We start from the raw sequence: 15,543 nt of genomic DNA, 5'->3' as shown, positions 1-15,543 counted from the left end.
TCTTTCGACTTTTCCCTCTTTCAGTTGTAAACACACAACTAAGTAAATAAATCAGCAGAGCAGCTTTACAAAAATTGGAATTGTTTAAGGAATCTTCAATCAGCGTGCTTCTGCTTTTTAAGCTATTAGACACTCGGTCATCATCTTCCCCTTTCCCTCTTCACTCTTCTTACTCTTACCACCATCATTTCACCTTATTTAATCAAAGAAAATCTTTGTGGATCCTTGTAGTCATCATGTCTTAAGTCTTCAAATCAAAGTGTGGGTAACATCAAGACAGTCAGCTAAGCAGCACAGCTCCTCTGTACTACACAAAGTAATGCGCTCAGAAGGCAACACATCTGCGGGCTTATTCTGATGCCTCTGCACCATGTGCTCTACAATTTTCTTTTGATTGCAAAGAGCAACTCCCTCCAGTAAGAGCCTCGCGTCCTCTGATAGCACTCATCCAAGAGAGGGCTGCACCAATTAGCTTGCATTCCTCTCAAGAGGCAGTGAAGTCACTCTTTATGGGAAATCTGACACCAAAGAGCACGCCGTTGCCATATGGTGAATATTACCTCTTGTATGTAATGGAAGAGTTTGAGATTGAGCACTTGAAAAATGACTATGACCAGTGTCAAAGCAGAGTGCGTAAATTAAAACACAGCTAAAGGGGAGAAGGAATATCGTCCCGCAAGATCATCAGTCGAAAAACGCGGGAGATGAAGCAGAATTAGTTTCATCACATTATGGCCCCCTTGAGTCATTCCTGAGAGGAAGATGGCAAAAAATATTAAAGTGTAATCATCTGATGAGAAGAGGGCTTATTCTGTTTGTCCTTGATTTTATACCTCAAACTTTCCCACTAGCAGAGCTTTATTTTTTTCCACCTAAATTACAAAGTCGGCGTATTCTCTACCTGTCCAGACAGACACGTGAATGAATAGATCGTAAGCTGTCTAACGCTTGCTATTCAGGGAAGTGGAATGACAGCTTGCAGTCAAATCAAGCTGCTTTAATTAGTTTCAGTTCTGAAGATGAATCACTTACACAGCTAATCCTCCTTGTATACTAATAAACAGACACATGCGGCTTATAGGAAATTAAAATGTGCAAGAATATGAAATAATATTCAAATGACCCCACATCTCTCTGCTGCTATTCCCACGGTGGGCATTAAAAAGACTATGTTGTGTGCTAGATATTAAATGGATAGTTCAAGGTGTTTGAAGTAATGTTGTGCTTCAGGGTTTTAAGAAGAGCATATCTTTTAAAACAGTCCATGATACAGCTTCACGTACATGCTGCTTGACGAAGCTCTAAACCGTTGTCAAGCTTGCAGCGTCTTATTTGCACGATTACTATGTACAAGGCACATGGAGGTTGGAGGCGGTGCAACACCAATAATTGTTCTGTTAAGTAATGCAACAGGAAACTGGTTGTCTATAGGAACATTTTTAGAATGATGAGCCCTGATCGGTGAAACTAAAATCATCACATTTTTGTCTAGTAAGTAAATGAACACGGCTCAAACTTAGCTACTGCGAGTATCAATGTACAGGTGAAAAAAGTCAGAGATGTAAGGACTAATTTAAATATTACCAAAATATAATTAACTTGTTTTTTTAATTATTATGATTTAAATCCAATTTATGACATTGAAACTAACAAATGCTGCAGCCGAGGTCTCACTGCATTTTGACTGGATGCTAATAGAATGCTAAATGGAAAAACTTCCATTTAGCAAAAGGATATTCAGAGTATTGTAGCAGGCCTCAATCCTATCTGTTAGCTTTAGCATAAGGGACCTAATCTGGATGTCACGAAGACACCAGGAGAGTTATCTACAGCGACTAAGATGCTAACTACTTATAAGCTTCTAAAAAGATCATAACTTCCAAAATTCATTTAAAGCTGTCCCAGCAGCTGGACAGCGTAGCAGAGATGAGAGTGGCAGTAGGACTCCATGCAGCCTGTATCATGTGCATGTGGCTCTACATAAATCCATGTGTATCTCGCCTCAATAACATGGGCGTCTTAGAGGATGAAAACTGAGCTTCAGTTGCCTCTTTACCTGGAGCTCGAGCTGATAATTAATGACAGAGCAACAAATCCCACAAGACATGAATTTTACATCAGGTTGTTTATAGGCGCTCGTGCTGTTTCTGCTTGATTCAGGGTTACACGATGGTAGCGTGGATCGTAAAGTGTAACAAGATAACTAATGCACTCCTGAATTTGATGCCAAGGAACCTGCCATCATTCCTTCAAAACAAAAAAAAAAAAATAAATAAAGTAGTAAAAAAAAAAGAAAAATAAAAATTCTTGGGCTGACAGCTTTATTGACATTTGTTCCTTAAAAGAGCCATGGACGAGAAAAGCTCTGCCTGACACATATCTTGTGTCTGCGTGGGGTAATTTATGAGGCCTGAAGAAACCGAACACTGTGGAGCAGCAGGCGTAACACAGTCACAACGAGACAAGTCTGATTCAGGAGGAGGAGATGGCAAAGCAGCTTGCTATACAGACACGCGTGCGGACAGGAAGATATATGTAGAGACAGAAATACACTCGGAGAAAAACACTCCAAAACTCCCTGTCATGTACACCTATGAGGTCCACTAAAACAGTCTCCTGCCATAATCCAGCAAGCAGAACAATTAAGGCTGCTCCAAATCCCCTGACTTCTTTTGCTTCAGACTCTATTTCTGCTGCCAAACATGTTTTAGAGCGTGGAGCACAGGCTTAGTGCGTGATACATCTATAAATGTTCGCAGTCTTCAAGGCTCACCTGGAGGTGTCATAGGAAGATATAAAAGCAAAACTAAGCTGAGCAAGATGCAAGGCTTGGTTCAGCCAGAACAAGACAGAAAAAAAGACAATAGACAAACTTCTTTCTATGTGGAAATAGGTCTGGATTGACCGAAAGAAAAAAAGTAAGTAAGGTAAATTTAAATTAGGTCAAACGCCTAATTTAAATTTTTAATACCCATTAACTAAATTCAAACATCGAATCTAAACTTCAGTCTATAATCAGCAAACAGCGCATACTTTGATGCACTGTTTTTGAGTACTAAAAGCAAGATAAAGGTTGGAGACAAATCCTTTGATCCAAAAAAAGAGCATAATCTTGTAATTCCTGAATTTTCTGTCGGACTCAAAACTACAACATCTACCAAAGAATCATCAAAGGATGATCAAAGTAAACTCTTTATCCGCACAGGTTCCGACCCGGGATTTCAAAACACAGGGAGTCTAATATCTTGACAGGTTGCTGGTGACCAGCTTTATCTGAAGGCCTGACCAGACAGAGGGAAGTTTCTCTCATATCGGACTGAGTAAAATATATATATAATTTCCGTTTTTCTCTTTTTAAGAACTTGGTTAATCAGGTTAATCAAGAAGAGTGATCTTGTCTACTAATAAAAAGCAAACTTTTTGCAAAATCATAACAAATATAGATTTAACAAATTGCACATGATTACAACTCATTAGGAAAAAACTGATAAGCAAATTAGCAAGACCTGAAAAGGTTAATGCAAATGCAATTTTCAAAAAAAAAGTTGCAGAAGATTACAAATTGAAAGGTGTAAAAAGCATTTTAATGACAGCTCGTGTGAAACTTTCCAAGTCATTTAGAAAAAAAAAAAAGAAACAATTATGTCTGAAGCTGAGAAAAATTATGCAGTGGTGAACCATTTTTCTGCCAGCTGATGTGATGCTCAATATGTCAAGAAAACTCCAGGTAGTCAAGAAACTTTGTCTGGGATCTCATTTAAATATGGTACACTGGAAAATGTAGCTGTGTTGAAACTGTAACTTTTAAAAACCTTGACACCAGTAACCAGCCAATGCATATGTGGAAAGCGAAATGCCACTCCCCCCCTCCCCCTTTTCTAACACAGAGCCCACTTATTGTTCAGTTCTACCAGAATGCTCCAAGGAGCTAAGCCTTTTGAACAAAGCCATCAATTTTACGCCTCTCCTCTTTAAGGTCTCGAATCAATGCTACCTCAAAGACAAATTCATTTTCCCCTTTCTCTCCTTGTTAGTTTGAAATGTTCTCTGCAATTACTGGCTAAGAAATCAGTTAATGCCTTTGTACATCACAGAGAATGCACTACCGATGTCCCTATAAGTTTTCTAGCTACAACCTTTTGGGGTTTTTTAAGTGGTGGTGGTGAAAGGGGTGTTCGACACACATCTGAGGAGGTGTACTCTCCCAATATTGGCTTGTGTTCGCAACGCATTAGCAGCCTGCTGATGCTTTTGCTAATTCCCTGTGAATTGTTTGGAACAATAAGTAGAGAGATCAATATGTGGAATGACCCGAGCTAATCCCCTCAACCGGAGGCCAGAATTGAGCAGCCTTCAGTGTTACACAGCCTCTCCCGCAAGGTAAAAGAGCAGACAAGTTGCTGAGGTCAATTATCTCCCGCTTTGATCACTTTGCCAAAACTCTCCCTAAAATGAGCCCGCAATCACGCTGCTGTTCCAGCGTCTCTCTAGTAAGAGAATCTCCGTCAAGGTTGATGCCGCTGACAGAAAAGGACGGCGACGCCTGCTGTTACCGACAGGAAATAAAGGCAGAAAAGATGCTCTGGTTTTGGTGTAACTTCCTTCTGTGGTCGATGAATCTTAATGGGCACAATTAATTTCCTTTACGCCTCAAGTGCTCCTCAGTTTCAGAGAGTGAGACATTATTTCAGCACGATTAGACTACCCTGCAGAGTACGTTGTTTAATTCAGCGACATATCACGGCCAGCAATAATTCCTAACAGCTTCACAGTACAGAATTAGAGGTGTAGATCTGGGAAAAGGGGAAAAAAAAACTAATAAACAAGGACCAATTATTTTCAAGAGCCCTTTATAGAGCATACTGTTGCTGCCGCTGAGGATGGCCTCAGCATATTCAGATCTGCCTCCTTCAGAACACAGCGTCACTAAATGCTCTCATAAAACACATTCAGTGATCCACTGTGACAAGCTCTGCAGAGAAGACAGGTTTCTGAATGGATCCCCGTGTCAGAACAGTAGCACGAAACCAGCTCTAAGACTAATGGGTGATATCAACAACTGTGTTGTGTGACTGCAGCAAGTGGCGATGCCGAGCCTATGTGGCATTTATGTTTACCCAGGCATTACGGTAGCTGAGAGAGCACATTAAACCCTTCACTGGAAATGCTTTGTGATGGCTACTTCCCTCCTCTTCCCGAGACTCTTTAGAGACACAGAGGGTAATTATGATAATTCACTTGTTAATTACATTTACATAAATCAGGACGTGAGCAGTTGAGCTAGAAGTTTGCACGCATGGCGAACTCATCAAAGCTCGAGTAGTTTTCATATCAACTCTAACATACTTTTAATTGAGTCTTCGGAGATTCCCGGGAAAACAGCGGGAAAACAAACAAGATCTGGTGACATGGGGCCAAAGTTCAGGAGCACACAGTCTCCATTCTAAAATCAACCTTGCCCCATATCTCTCTCTTCAGTAGCACAGGTCAGGAATCGGATTTCAAGCCCCATGGCAACCCCTTCCAAAATATTCATAAGTTTAAAAAAAAAAACAAAAAAAAACATAACTTGGACTGCACAATGTTCAGTCTGTGTAATGACAGAGCAAAAAGGACTGGCAGGTTTCCTACAAGGTGCAAGTCGATATCATTAAGTGTTCTAATTTGTTGAATATTCATGTAAATGACCAAAACACAACTATTTAAAAAATAAGGTCACAGCCCCACTTAACCTTAGAACTTGATAATGACAAGCAAATGTAAACTTCCAGGTTTCTCTTAGAAATGGTGCCTTGCTTACAAGAATCTTTTCAGAAAGGACACAGACTGATGAGTTCTGGGAGAAAAAAACTGTTTTCATGAGGAAAAGTTTCATACCTAATTATCGTTCTATTGCAACTTATATACTTGTGTAAGTAGAGCACCCAATCTGACTCCTGGCCCTGGGGCCCACACGCTCATAAACTGACCCTGCTTAGCAAAACTATATTCAGGTTTTTCCACAACTGGCACAGAAACCAGAATCATCTTCAGAATGAGTTGTAGCCCAGTTATGTGTTGCTTGTTGCAAAGAACTATGTGAAAAAAGTTCCTTTTAATTATATTTATTAACTAGAAAATATAAAGTGCAATACTGATAAACTATACTGTTGTGTATCTCACTTGTGTTCTTTCTTTGTAAAATTAATTTGTGTAATATTTCAGTGTATTTGTCATTTTTCTTCCTAATGTTCTTCCCTAATTGATGGTTGATGCTTGTGATGCTTTTTTTATGAACTGATGAACAATTTTCAATGCAAATTACAAATAAATCTAAGGATATTTCACCTCTTCTTTGGAGTCTGGACTAATTCAAATAAGCCTAAATTTCAGAATCTAATACTGGATTTTCCAATTAATGACATAGCTGGACATACAGTTAAGGTCAAAATTATATATATAAAAAATTTGCAAACAGCTTTGAATTTAAATTAATTTTTACTGAACCAAGAAGTCTGTTTTTGGTAGGAAATGAGGCAGGCATTTCTCCTGAGCTCATGAAAAACAGAATAGTTTTATATACCTCTCTCCACAGACGATGTAAAAAACTTTTTGGCAAGTTTTCTACTGGATTCAAATCAGGACTCTGACTGGGCCATTCCAAAATATTAACATTACCTCCAGTCAGAAGAAATATGTTGGTAAAATGAATAAATAAATAAATACTTTAAACCTAATTCTGCCTGGGGTAAGGCTTAACTGTATTCTTTGATGCATAAAATAATTATTTTTATTTTGTCATTTGGATTCAAAACTGATACACCAAAGAACCAGCAGCATATTTTCTCTTTCATGTGTTTTAGTCATCAAAAAAAGGAAAAAGCGAAAGAAAAAACAGCATCTACCAGAAAAAGCCTGATTAATTTAAACTCAGCTTATTTAAATAATGCCAATTAACAAAATCTATAGTCAAAAAGAACTTGATCAGTTGATCACTGCATCAAAGCCTGATCTATGAGGCCAAACAAAGCTATAAAATGTATAAATTGTATTACTTTTGGAAGACTGTGGCAATAAAAACTGTAAAATATAAAATGTTACTTGTTTTTTTCAAATTGATTTTTGTATTTTTTAGGTAATATAGTAAATATAGTCTGAAAACTCAACAGTTCCCATGCTCAAAACCTTTTAGAAGAACTTTTAACGACAAATACATAAGATGTATCACAAATGATCTCATAATCGCAATAAATAATATCACCACTCGATGATTCTTTAATAAGCAGCCCAGTCGTAACCTGATATCCAACAGTGCTCGGCAGAGGGGCAGCAACCCGAACCTCTATAACGTATCATCCAGTCAGGTCAAGATTCTTGTTCCCCTCTTCATACAGAAGACTTGTGGGATAAATTGGCTTCTGTCAGGTAATTAAGCCCATTATCGGCCTGATGTAATGTCCCTGTCTGGTGACACATATGTCGCCTCTCAGCACTTCACAGATTAATTTAAGCCCGTTAACTGCACGACAGGATTCTTCACTGTAATAGATCTCCTTTTCCAACCAGTTTCTTTTTTCCTCCAACAGATGCGCTGTGTGCTCCATAACTCGCCTTTGAAAAATATTAGCCCACAATAGGTTGCCGATTATCACCTCATCTGTTAGAGAAAAAAAAAGAAAAATGGCAACAGCAAAAGTTGAAGAGGTAGTCATGGCAATGCATGGTGCAATCCTGAGGCGGAGAGGAAAGGATAACCTCTGTCATACTGTGCACAAGCCTTTTCCTACATGTTCGCAGCGTGAGAGGGAAGTTCAGGGAGGCGGTGTAGATAATGGTTCCGGATAAGGCTTGAGATTGAAGAATTTGATGGGGTCCAAGCATCAGCTGGATTGAGTGGCTTGCCTGCTTCGTGGTAATAAAGATGCACATTTTTCATGTTTTTTTTTTAGCTGTGCCTCAACCCTACAGAGAGTTGTCCCTCATTCCAAGGTGAATCTGTAATTTCTGTCTGCAAATGAGGCCTTTCCCCAAGAATAACACAAGCCTCTTTCCTTGATCACACCTGAATTGTATCCAGAATTAAAAAGCAGCCATCTGTGACATCCCAAGCCGCTGCCAAACAATAGAAGGGTTTACACAAAGACAATGGATTACACTTGAAAATGAAGCAGTCCCTCACCTTCTGCAGGATCCGGCGGCCCAAAGTCTAGGTCGTAGCGCAGGACGTAGAAGTTATTCCACACGTACAGCTGGTTGTCCCGGGGGTTGTAATCCACGGCGGTGATGTACTGGTACTCGTTGGGGAAGAGGATGTCCGTGTACTCGCCCTGGTTCAGCTTGGTGTTGTAGATGTAATCGATCTGGCTGCGGCTGGCCTCGCTCTCGTTCTCCTCGTAGGTGGAGCGCACGACGTGCAGCACGCCGCACACCATGAAGGCGTTGGAGGCCGAACGCTTGTCGTACGCCGTGTCCCAGGTGTTCTCGAAGCGTAGGGTGTACGGGTTGAGCTGGCTCACCACGATGCGTCCATTGTTCTGCTCAGTGGCATAGATCACCCACAGGCCCCTCTCATCGACCGCAAGGTCAATGTCTGTCTTGCCGCCCCAGCGGTAAGGTGAGGTGTCGTGGTAGTTGGCATTGTTCACAATGGCCTCTCCACTTTTGATGCGCGTGCGGAGATCAAACTTGACAATGTTACGAGTGCGCTCCTTGTTGAAGAAAATTGCACCGTCGTAGGCGACGAAGCCGGTTCCGTCCACACGGTGAGGCAGTTTGTAGGTTGTCGTCTGGCGACCGTTTTTGAAATCCTCCAGGGAGGCATACTCAATGAGTGTGTCCGTGCGGTAGGGCGTCCAGGGCATGAAGAAGACCTTGTCTCCAGCCTGGAGCGGGTCTTTGCACCACGAGCCCGCTTGCTGCTCGGCCTCGAACAGGAAGGTTGCAGCTCCTATGCCCTTCAGAGTCCCCGGACAAATGAAAACTGGTGACAGAGGAGAGCAAAACAAAAATACAACAAGGCAGAATATTAAAAACCTCAAACGTTACATGTGTGACTGGCACAATTTTCCCAGCTGCGCCACTCAAGTACAGGACAAAAAGATCAGGGACTTTGAAGCTTTTGACTAGTGTTTTTGTACTAATGAGACGGGGGAAGGGGGGAGGAAAACAAATGTACGTGTCAAAGTAACTACTCGGGATGAAAAATGTGAGGTTAATAGAACTTGCTTCTCAAGGGGCTGCTGCTACACTGTACCGGGGACAAAACAAATAAAATGTGAACCGAAAAAGTTTTAAAGTCCTGCAAACGAAAGACACGGGAAGTGGCGAAAGGAGATTTCACAGTGCTTTGTTTTGTGTGCTTTTTTTTTTTTTTTTTCATCCAACACCAGAAAGGCTTCTTCAAATGTCAAATGCCACATGAACACCTGGGTACAGTGGCTATAAAAGTAATAATAGGCTGATTAAAATGTCAGGGTTTTAGGAGATTATTAAAAATCATTTCCAAACTTTTTCCACCCCTTGTATAGCAAGTATGGCAAGTATTTTTTTTTTTATACAATTCAAATGAAAAATATTCAAATCTTTTGGAAAATGTAAAAAGCAAAAAGCCTGACTTAATAGGTATTGAATCTAATACTATATTGAACCACTTATAAATTCAATTCCAGTATCCAGTATTTTTGTGTTTACACTTCCCATCAGTTATAGTGAATCTGATTGATAACAAATAAACTTCAGCCATATAAGGAAAATTCTACTGACTTTGCTTAATTCAATCCTCTAGGTAAAGTCAAAGTATGCAGAGATGTCATAAAAAATCTCATCATACATAGTATCTGGTATCACAAAGACAGTTGTCAATAATTGTAGACAATATAGACAACAGATCCTTGGCAAAAACTGCATGTTTCATAACAGATAGAAAGACAACACAATCACTTCAATGGCAGCATCATGCTTTTGCTTAGAGTACTAGACTTTTTGGGAAGATGCCAGACAGTTTTGAGCCTAAACAGTTATTAGTCTCAAAGCTTGAAGATTATAGAATACAAAAAAAAAGAAAAAAAAAAAAAAGGCTTCATCTCTGTGATTGCATGAAGAGCGGAGGGACAAAAGATGCCCTTACAATCCGATGTTGGTTTTGAAAGCCTCTACAAGGCCAGAAAACAGAGAATGCTGAAATTGAATCATAAATGGCTGCAGGGATTGAACAAACTATCGGTTTCAGAGTTGGTGCTAAACCAGGTCATTCCAGCTTTTATATTCTTGTTTATATTTCTCCGTCAGGCGTAACTTTCTCAATTAAATTGTACAAGATAAATATCACACTTAAGGTAGAAAAAGTTTTCAAGTGATTTGTCGTGGTCTCATTAATTATGCCACAAAAACCTGGCATTCTAACAGTGGTGTGTGCACTTTTCTATATCCACTGTACATACAGACACACTGCACATGCACTCTCACATGACTGAGGGTCATTAAGTAACAAGAGGGAAAGGAAACAGACTGTACATCTCGTGGTAAGAGTGAACAACAGGTTGTCGGATGGTAGTGGTGGCGGCAGCAAAGCAAAGGTAAAACAAACTAAAAAAAAATGAAAGTGGAGGTTGAGGGAATAAATAGAAACAACAGAGGCAAAGGACTTTCACTACTTCTGTGGCAAAAGACAAGAGTAACCACTGATGGGTGAGGGAGGCCACGGCAAGGTTCTAATACAAATTAATTTGTTCTGGATAAAAAAAAAGAGAGAGAGAGAAAGGAAAGACAGGGAAATTTTGTTTTCCCGTCCTCAAACATTGTTTTTTTTTTTTTTGTTGTTTTTTTTTCGCAGGCGGTGCCAAACTCACTCAGCCATCACTGCTATTTCACATCACGTGCTATGGGTGCAGCAGAACTCGGGCCAGGCAAACTGAGACTGAGCCAATTAAGAGGTATACACACAACTAGTCATTCTTCGGAAACGTCGGGAGGGGTGTTGGGGGTTACACTGCTTACGAGGGGGTCCGAGGAATGAATGGACACCAAAAACAGTCAGTGTTTTCTTTCGTATCGAGAAGAGAACTTGGTCAGGTGACCATGGTTGTCATTTGAAATTTCATTCTGCAAATCGTTTGGGTTCCATGGGTGCAAACCATCCTCCTATGGGTTTACAATTTGACAGGAAAAGGCAATCAGGAAGGGAGGAGAGAGGTGGAAGGGGGTGGGGAGTGAGGGGAGCTGTACTCAACACCACAGAACAAGAGGCCGAAAGGGTGGGGGGTTGGGGGAGTGGAGGGGTAAAGAGAGGGAAGGAGCAGAGCACTCATTTACCTTTTTGCTCCACTTCTATTTCAGGCATTGGAAAAGAAAGCAAAAAAAAAAAAAGAGTGCAAGAGGAAGAGAAATGTTATCATGAGTTAACTAGTAGATATAAAGAAAGAAAATTAGTTGGAGGGTGTGAGTGTGAAAGGAACCATTCGGCTGGCTGGGATAGGAGATCTTAGAGGAAGAGCAAAAAAAAAAAAGTTTGTTAGAGTGGTGTCTCATCCTAGAATTAAAAACAGAGAAGTTATGGCAAGAGACAAGCCATGTATCGCACTTCCCAATAAACTACTCATTTCCATCGCCTTTATCTGCCAACAAAACAACAGTTTGTACAGTAAAAACTGAATAAACTCGTCAAAGAATGCTTCTCCCCTAAGCAGCAAGAGATGGAGAAAATTTATTAAAAAAAAATAAAATAAAAAATCCAAAGTCCTGGTCATATTTAGATGGAGAACAGTCATCACAGCATCGGAGTTATTTCTGGCATGTCTTGGCTGAGGGTGGAAATTGTTCAAACTTTTCTAAACACAAACGAGACGCTGGATTTCTAGATCTGCTCGCCCACATGCATAAAATACGACACTAAAGTTACCAACGCTTAAATGAGCTGGCAGCGCACGAGGTGACTGATGGTACAGTCAGCCTAATGGGCGTTCCTTAGAAATGCAGCTGCATGTGCTTCGGTGCTTTGGAGAGGCTGGAGACAATATGAAAAAAGGTTGAAAATTAAAAGAAAAAAAAAATAGAAAGAGTTAGTACAGGTGGGGAACAGGAGGTGAAAGGAAGGTCTGTTTGAAAGAAGAGGGGAAAGAAGAGTGAGTATTTCTAAAGGTTTACATTTCAGCACTTAATACATGGAGTAAGCTCAGATAAAGCTGAATTTATACAAACTACTCTAGGCATCCATTTAAAGCTGGATTAACTATAAAATAGTGACTGTTATAAACATATTTGCAGCAAAGATGATAAAAAAGACTGTAGAAGAAGAGAGTTGTGATGAGTGTAACAGTTCAGTTTAACCTCAGAAAAAATGCAGAGCATTCTTTTAAATTTTAGGCCATTTAACAGATTTTCCAGTAAGATCCTTTGTGTTATGGATCAACAAGAGCACTAAATAAGGCCATACATTCTGATTTCAGTAATAGAGAATCCAAAAGTCAGCCAACGGAAACTGTGAGAAAACATTGTGACTCCAACCTTTATTAATATGTAGTCATGCAGATAGCTTCAGCTTTATTTGTCAAGCTGTAGAAATATATACCCCTGAGATTTTCAACTGAACCACAAATATGTACGACTGAGTTTATATAAAAAAAAAGAAAAAAAAAAGGGAAAAGCAGAAGCTATTTGTTCGGTGGAAAGTAGTTCCAAAGCAAACTGATCACAGTAAGGTCTGAGGATTAACCGCAGAACCAGCAATGCTTTTTAAGAAAAGATACGGCCAATGAAAAACTCAATTTGATCTATATGAGCGTCATACTATAAACCAGAGATGCATTTACTGCCGTTGAAGCAGAGTCTGGGATAGACGGCGATGGGGACACATCAACAACCATTTATCACGTCTAAGTCCCCAGTGAAATCCCTCAGTGGAAATTGAATCATGTGGAACCTCTGCTTCAATCTGACTCGGTTTTGCTTTAGTGGTTGAAACTAAAATGATACATGACTAAAACGTGAAGATTTAATTTAAAAAGCCCGAGCCAAAGCTAAACTTAAAAACACTGCAAACTAGAATAAATGATATCTTGCGCAGTCAGATAATGTCCGCAGCAATCCGTGAAGACATTTACAGTCGCCTTTTCGCGAAATTTAAAGCTGATGAGTTTGATGTGCTGATTTGTGTCGCTGTGCTCAGCCTGCACAGTTACGTAAAAGAAAATTAAACCGACTACAACAAAACTTTTAATCTTGCAGTAGGAGATTTACAACCTGTTAGTGAAAGTTCAGCTCCCACGGTTGATAATTTGCATGCCAGTAACCAGGCTTCTATGTCGCTGTCGGGTACAAAATGGGCATGCAAATTAAGCATGTTTCCATTACTTGGTTTTAGAACAAATAAACAAGGCTGAGCAGTGACCTCGGTCAGCGTTATAGGCTACCGACTGTTACCGGGAAATGTGATAAATAGGGTGGAAATTTGCTAACAGGAAACAAAAAAAGAAAAAAGAAAAAAAAGCAAAAACAAAAAAAAAGGTTTTGAATAACTTTTTGCAGTTTGGAGCATTCTCTATGTCAGTCAGAGTCGAGCATGTTAATAAGTGGAAACTTTTGGTCACTTAAGAGTTAAAGTGCAATTATGTAACACATGCTTTTTGGGAAGAAACTGTTTTCTGTTAGCTTATTTGTTCATCTTTGGGGGGGGTTAAATTGCCATTTATATGTAATTTGTCAGTTAAATACTCCTAACCGTGGTCACACAACTCTTAATGTGGTGATAATTTACTTTGGCAAGTTGCAATCGTGAAGATGGACAGAGCATTTGCATATTGGTTCCATCTTGAACTTTATCTAAAAGAATGACTTAAAAATAATGCAGGCTGGGACCAGGTATACCAAAGCTTTGTAAAACCATATATCATGCTGTTCCTGGGGTTTAAACTAAATTTAACAAGCTGGCAGACCCTGAGAACTGTAGGTTACCATAATGTGGAATAGTTTTTCCTTCTCTAAAAAAAAACAAAAAACAAATTCAGCTGTTTGGAAGTATTTTCAGTTGCAAAAACCAGTTTTTGAAAGATGTTCTCCCTGAACTCTATTAGCAGAACAACATTTTAAAACTATAGTTAATACGCTGCAACATTAAAAGCAAAAAGGGGGTAATACTCTACTGAATCAAGATTAAACTACAATAAATATAGATAATATTAATACAAATGAAAAAAAAAATCAATATTTTGTTTTAGCAGTAGTGAGAATGTTTCTTTTCTGTTTTAAATAAATTCAGTTAGATTGCGTTACAGAGCTTTGTTTGATTTTTTTGTGTAAATACCATAGTGAGACATTCGTTTTCTTTCTTATTTCTTATGTTGTATGACTCGTACCATTATATGCCTCTCTGGGTGCACGTTTCTTTTTAATCAACTTCTATTTTGCCACTTGTTTGGCGCTCACTTACAACCCACAAAAATCAGCATTTGTTACATAAAATATCTCGCATCTCAAATAAAGCCAAGTAAAATCACATCTGCATGACTGGACTTCCAATAAGGGAACAGGAACAATGTGTGTTTGTTTGTTTCTTTTTATAACTGGATAAACTAAACTTTAAATACCTAAGAAACATTCCAAGTCCATCTAGCTTTAGGTCTTTATTAACAGTGTTATTCCAGATAAAAGAGTTGAAGAGTCATCTGTAAGAGCTAATAAAGAGAGGCTGCAGTCACATCAGACACTTTGATATTACACAACAAAGATTTCTGTATGAGATTGGGGTGGCGATACTTACTATAGGGAACACACTCATACTGGACCTCTAAGTACTTGTAGGTGCCAGGGCATGGATCGGGAAAGACATCAGAGCCAGTGACAACCACACACTGCGTACGGTTGTTGCACCTAGGGGAAAAAAAAGATTGACCAGAGATTTCATCATGACTACCCACAGTAAGAGTACTCCGCATGAGACAACATTAACAACACAAAAGGAGGGAGCGCTTCATTGTAACAGCCTCAGTGACATTGATGAAATCCCGGGCTCGACTGTTACTTATGCATTCGAGTTTCAAACCTTGGCGAACGAGGAGGGAGAGGAATGAGAGCATTAAAAGGGGCGAGTAAATGAAGGCGATGGCATGAATGACAGAGCGAGAGAGCAGCTACAAGGCATGTTGGGGAATTACTGTCTTCAGGCTGCTATTGGAAGAGAGGACATTCATTAAAACACACGCGACAGGTGGTGGTGACATGCACTGGACTGGAATGGGTGGCCTCGAGTATAACAGAGCAGCTCCTCTGCATGTATGCCCAAACAAGACATGAATGTGTCAACTCCATGAAAGGTTATTTGCCTTCCAGCATGATATGGTGTCCCTCAGTGAAATAACAGTATGATGTGTGAATTGCAGAGACATTGGGCATGTGTGTGTGTGTGTGCGTGTGCGTGTGTGTGTGTGTGCGTGCTAGCACATGTTTCTGGGTGTTAAAAAAAGTTCAAGTCAAGAGGCAGCAAGAGGGGAAAAAAATAAAATAAAATAGAAGAACAGCAAAACGATCGAGTTTGTGTAAATACTGTATAGGTTGAAATTGGCTCCACTTCAA

At 39.7% G+C, this 15,543-nt stretch overlaps 1 protein-coding gene across 15 annotated transcripts in view; it reads right to left on the bottom strand.

The window, feature by feature from the left end:
* Positions 1-15,543, bottom strand: part of adgrl2b.1 (adhesion G protein-coupled receptor L2b, tandem duplicate 1) — a 129,468-nt gene that overhangs the window by 50,103 nt on the left and 63,822 nt on the right. For 11 of the 15 annotated variants that reach the window (XM_016669773.1, XM_016669785.1, XM_016669782.1 and 8 more), the window contains 3 exons: positions 14,732-14,841; positions 11,290-11,304; positions 8,159-8,959 (listed from right to left, as the gene is read on the bottom strand). In XM_016669773.1, the coding sequence (XP_016525259.1) occupies positions 8,159-8,959; positions 11,290-11,304; positions 14,732-14,841 (926 nt within the window). The remainder of the gene's footprint in view (positions 1-8,158; positions 8,960-11,289; positions 11,305-14,731; positions 14,842-15,543) is intronic. The other 4 variants (XM_016669779.1, XM_016669786.1, XM_016669774.1 and 1 more) reach the window with 1 other exon arrangement.

The sequence above is a fragment of the Poecilia formosa genome, unplaced genomic scaffold (assembly GCF_000485575.1).
Source record: "Poecilia formosa unplaced genomic scaffold, Poecilia_formosa-5.1.2 Scaffold27, whole genome shotgun sequence".
Taxonomy (NCBI): domain Eukaryota; kingdom Metazoa; phylum Chordata; class Actinopteri; order Cyprinodontiformes; family Poeciliidae; genus Poecilia; species Poecilia formosa.
Note: the sequence above shows the minus strand (reverse complement) of the source record. Positions and strands in the feature narration are given on the sequence as shown.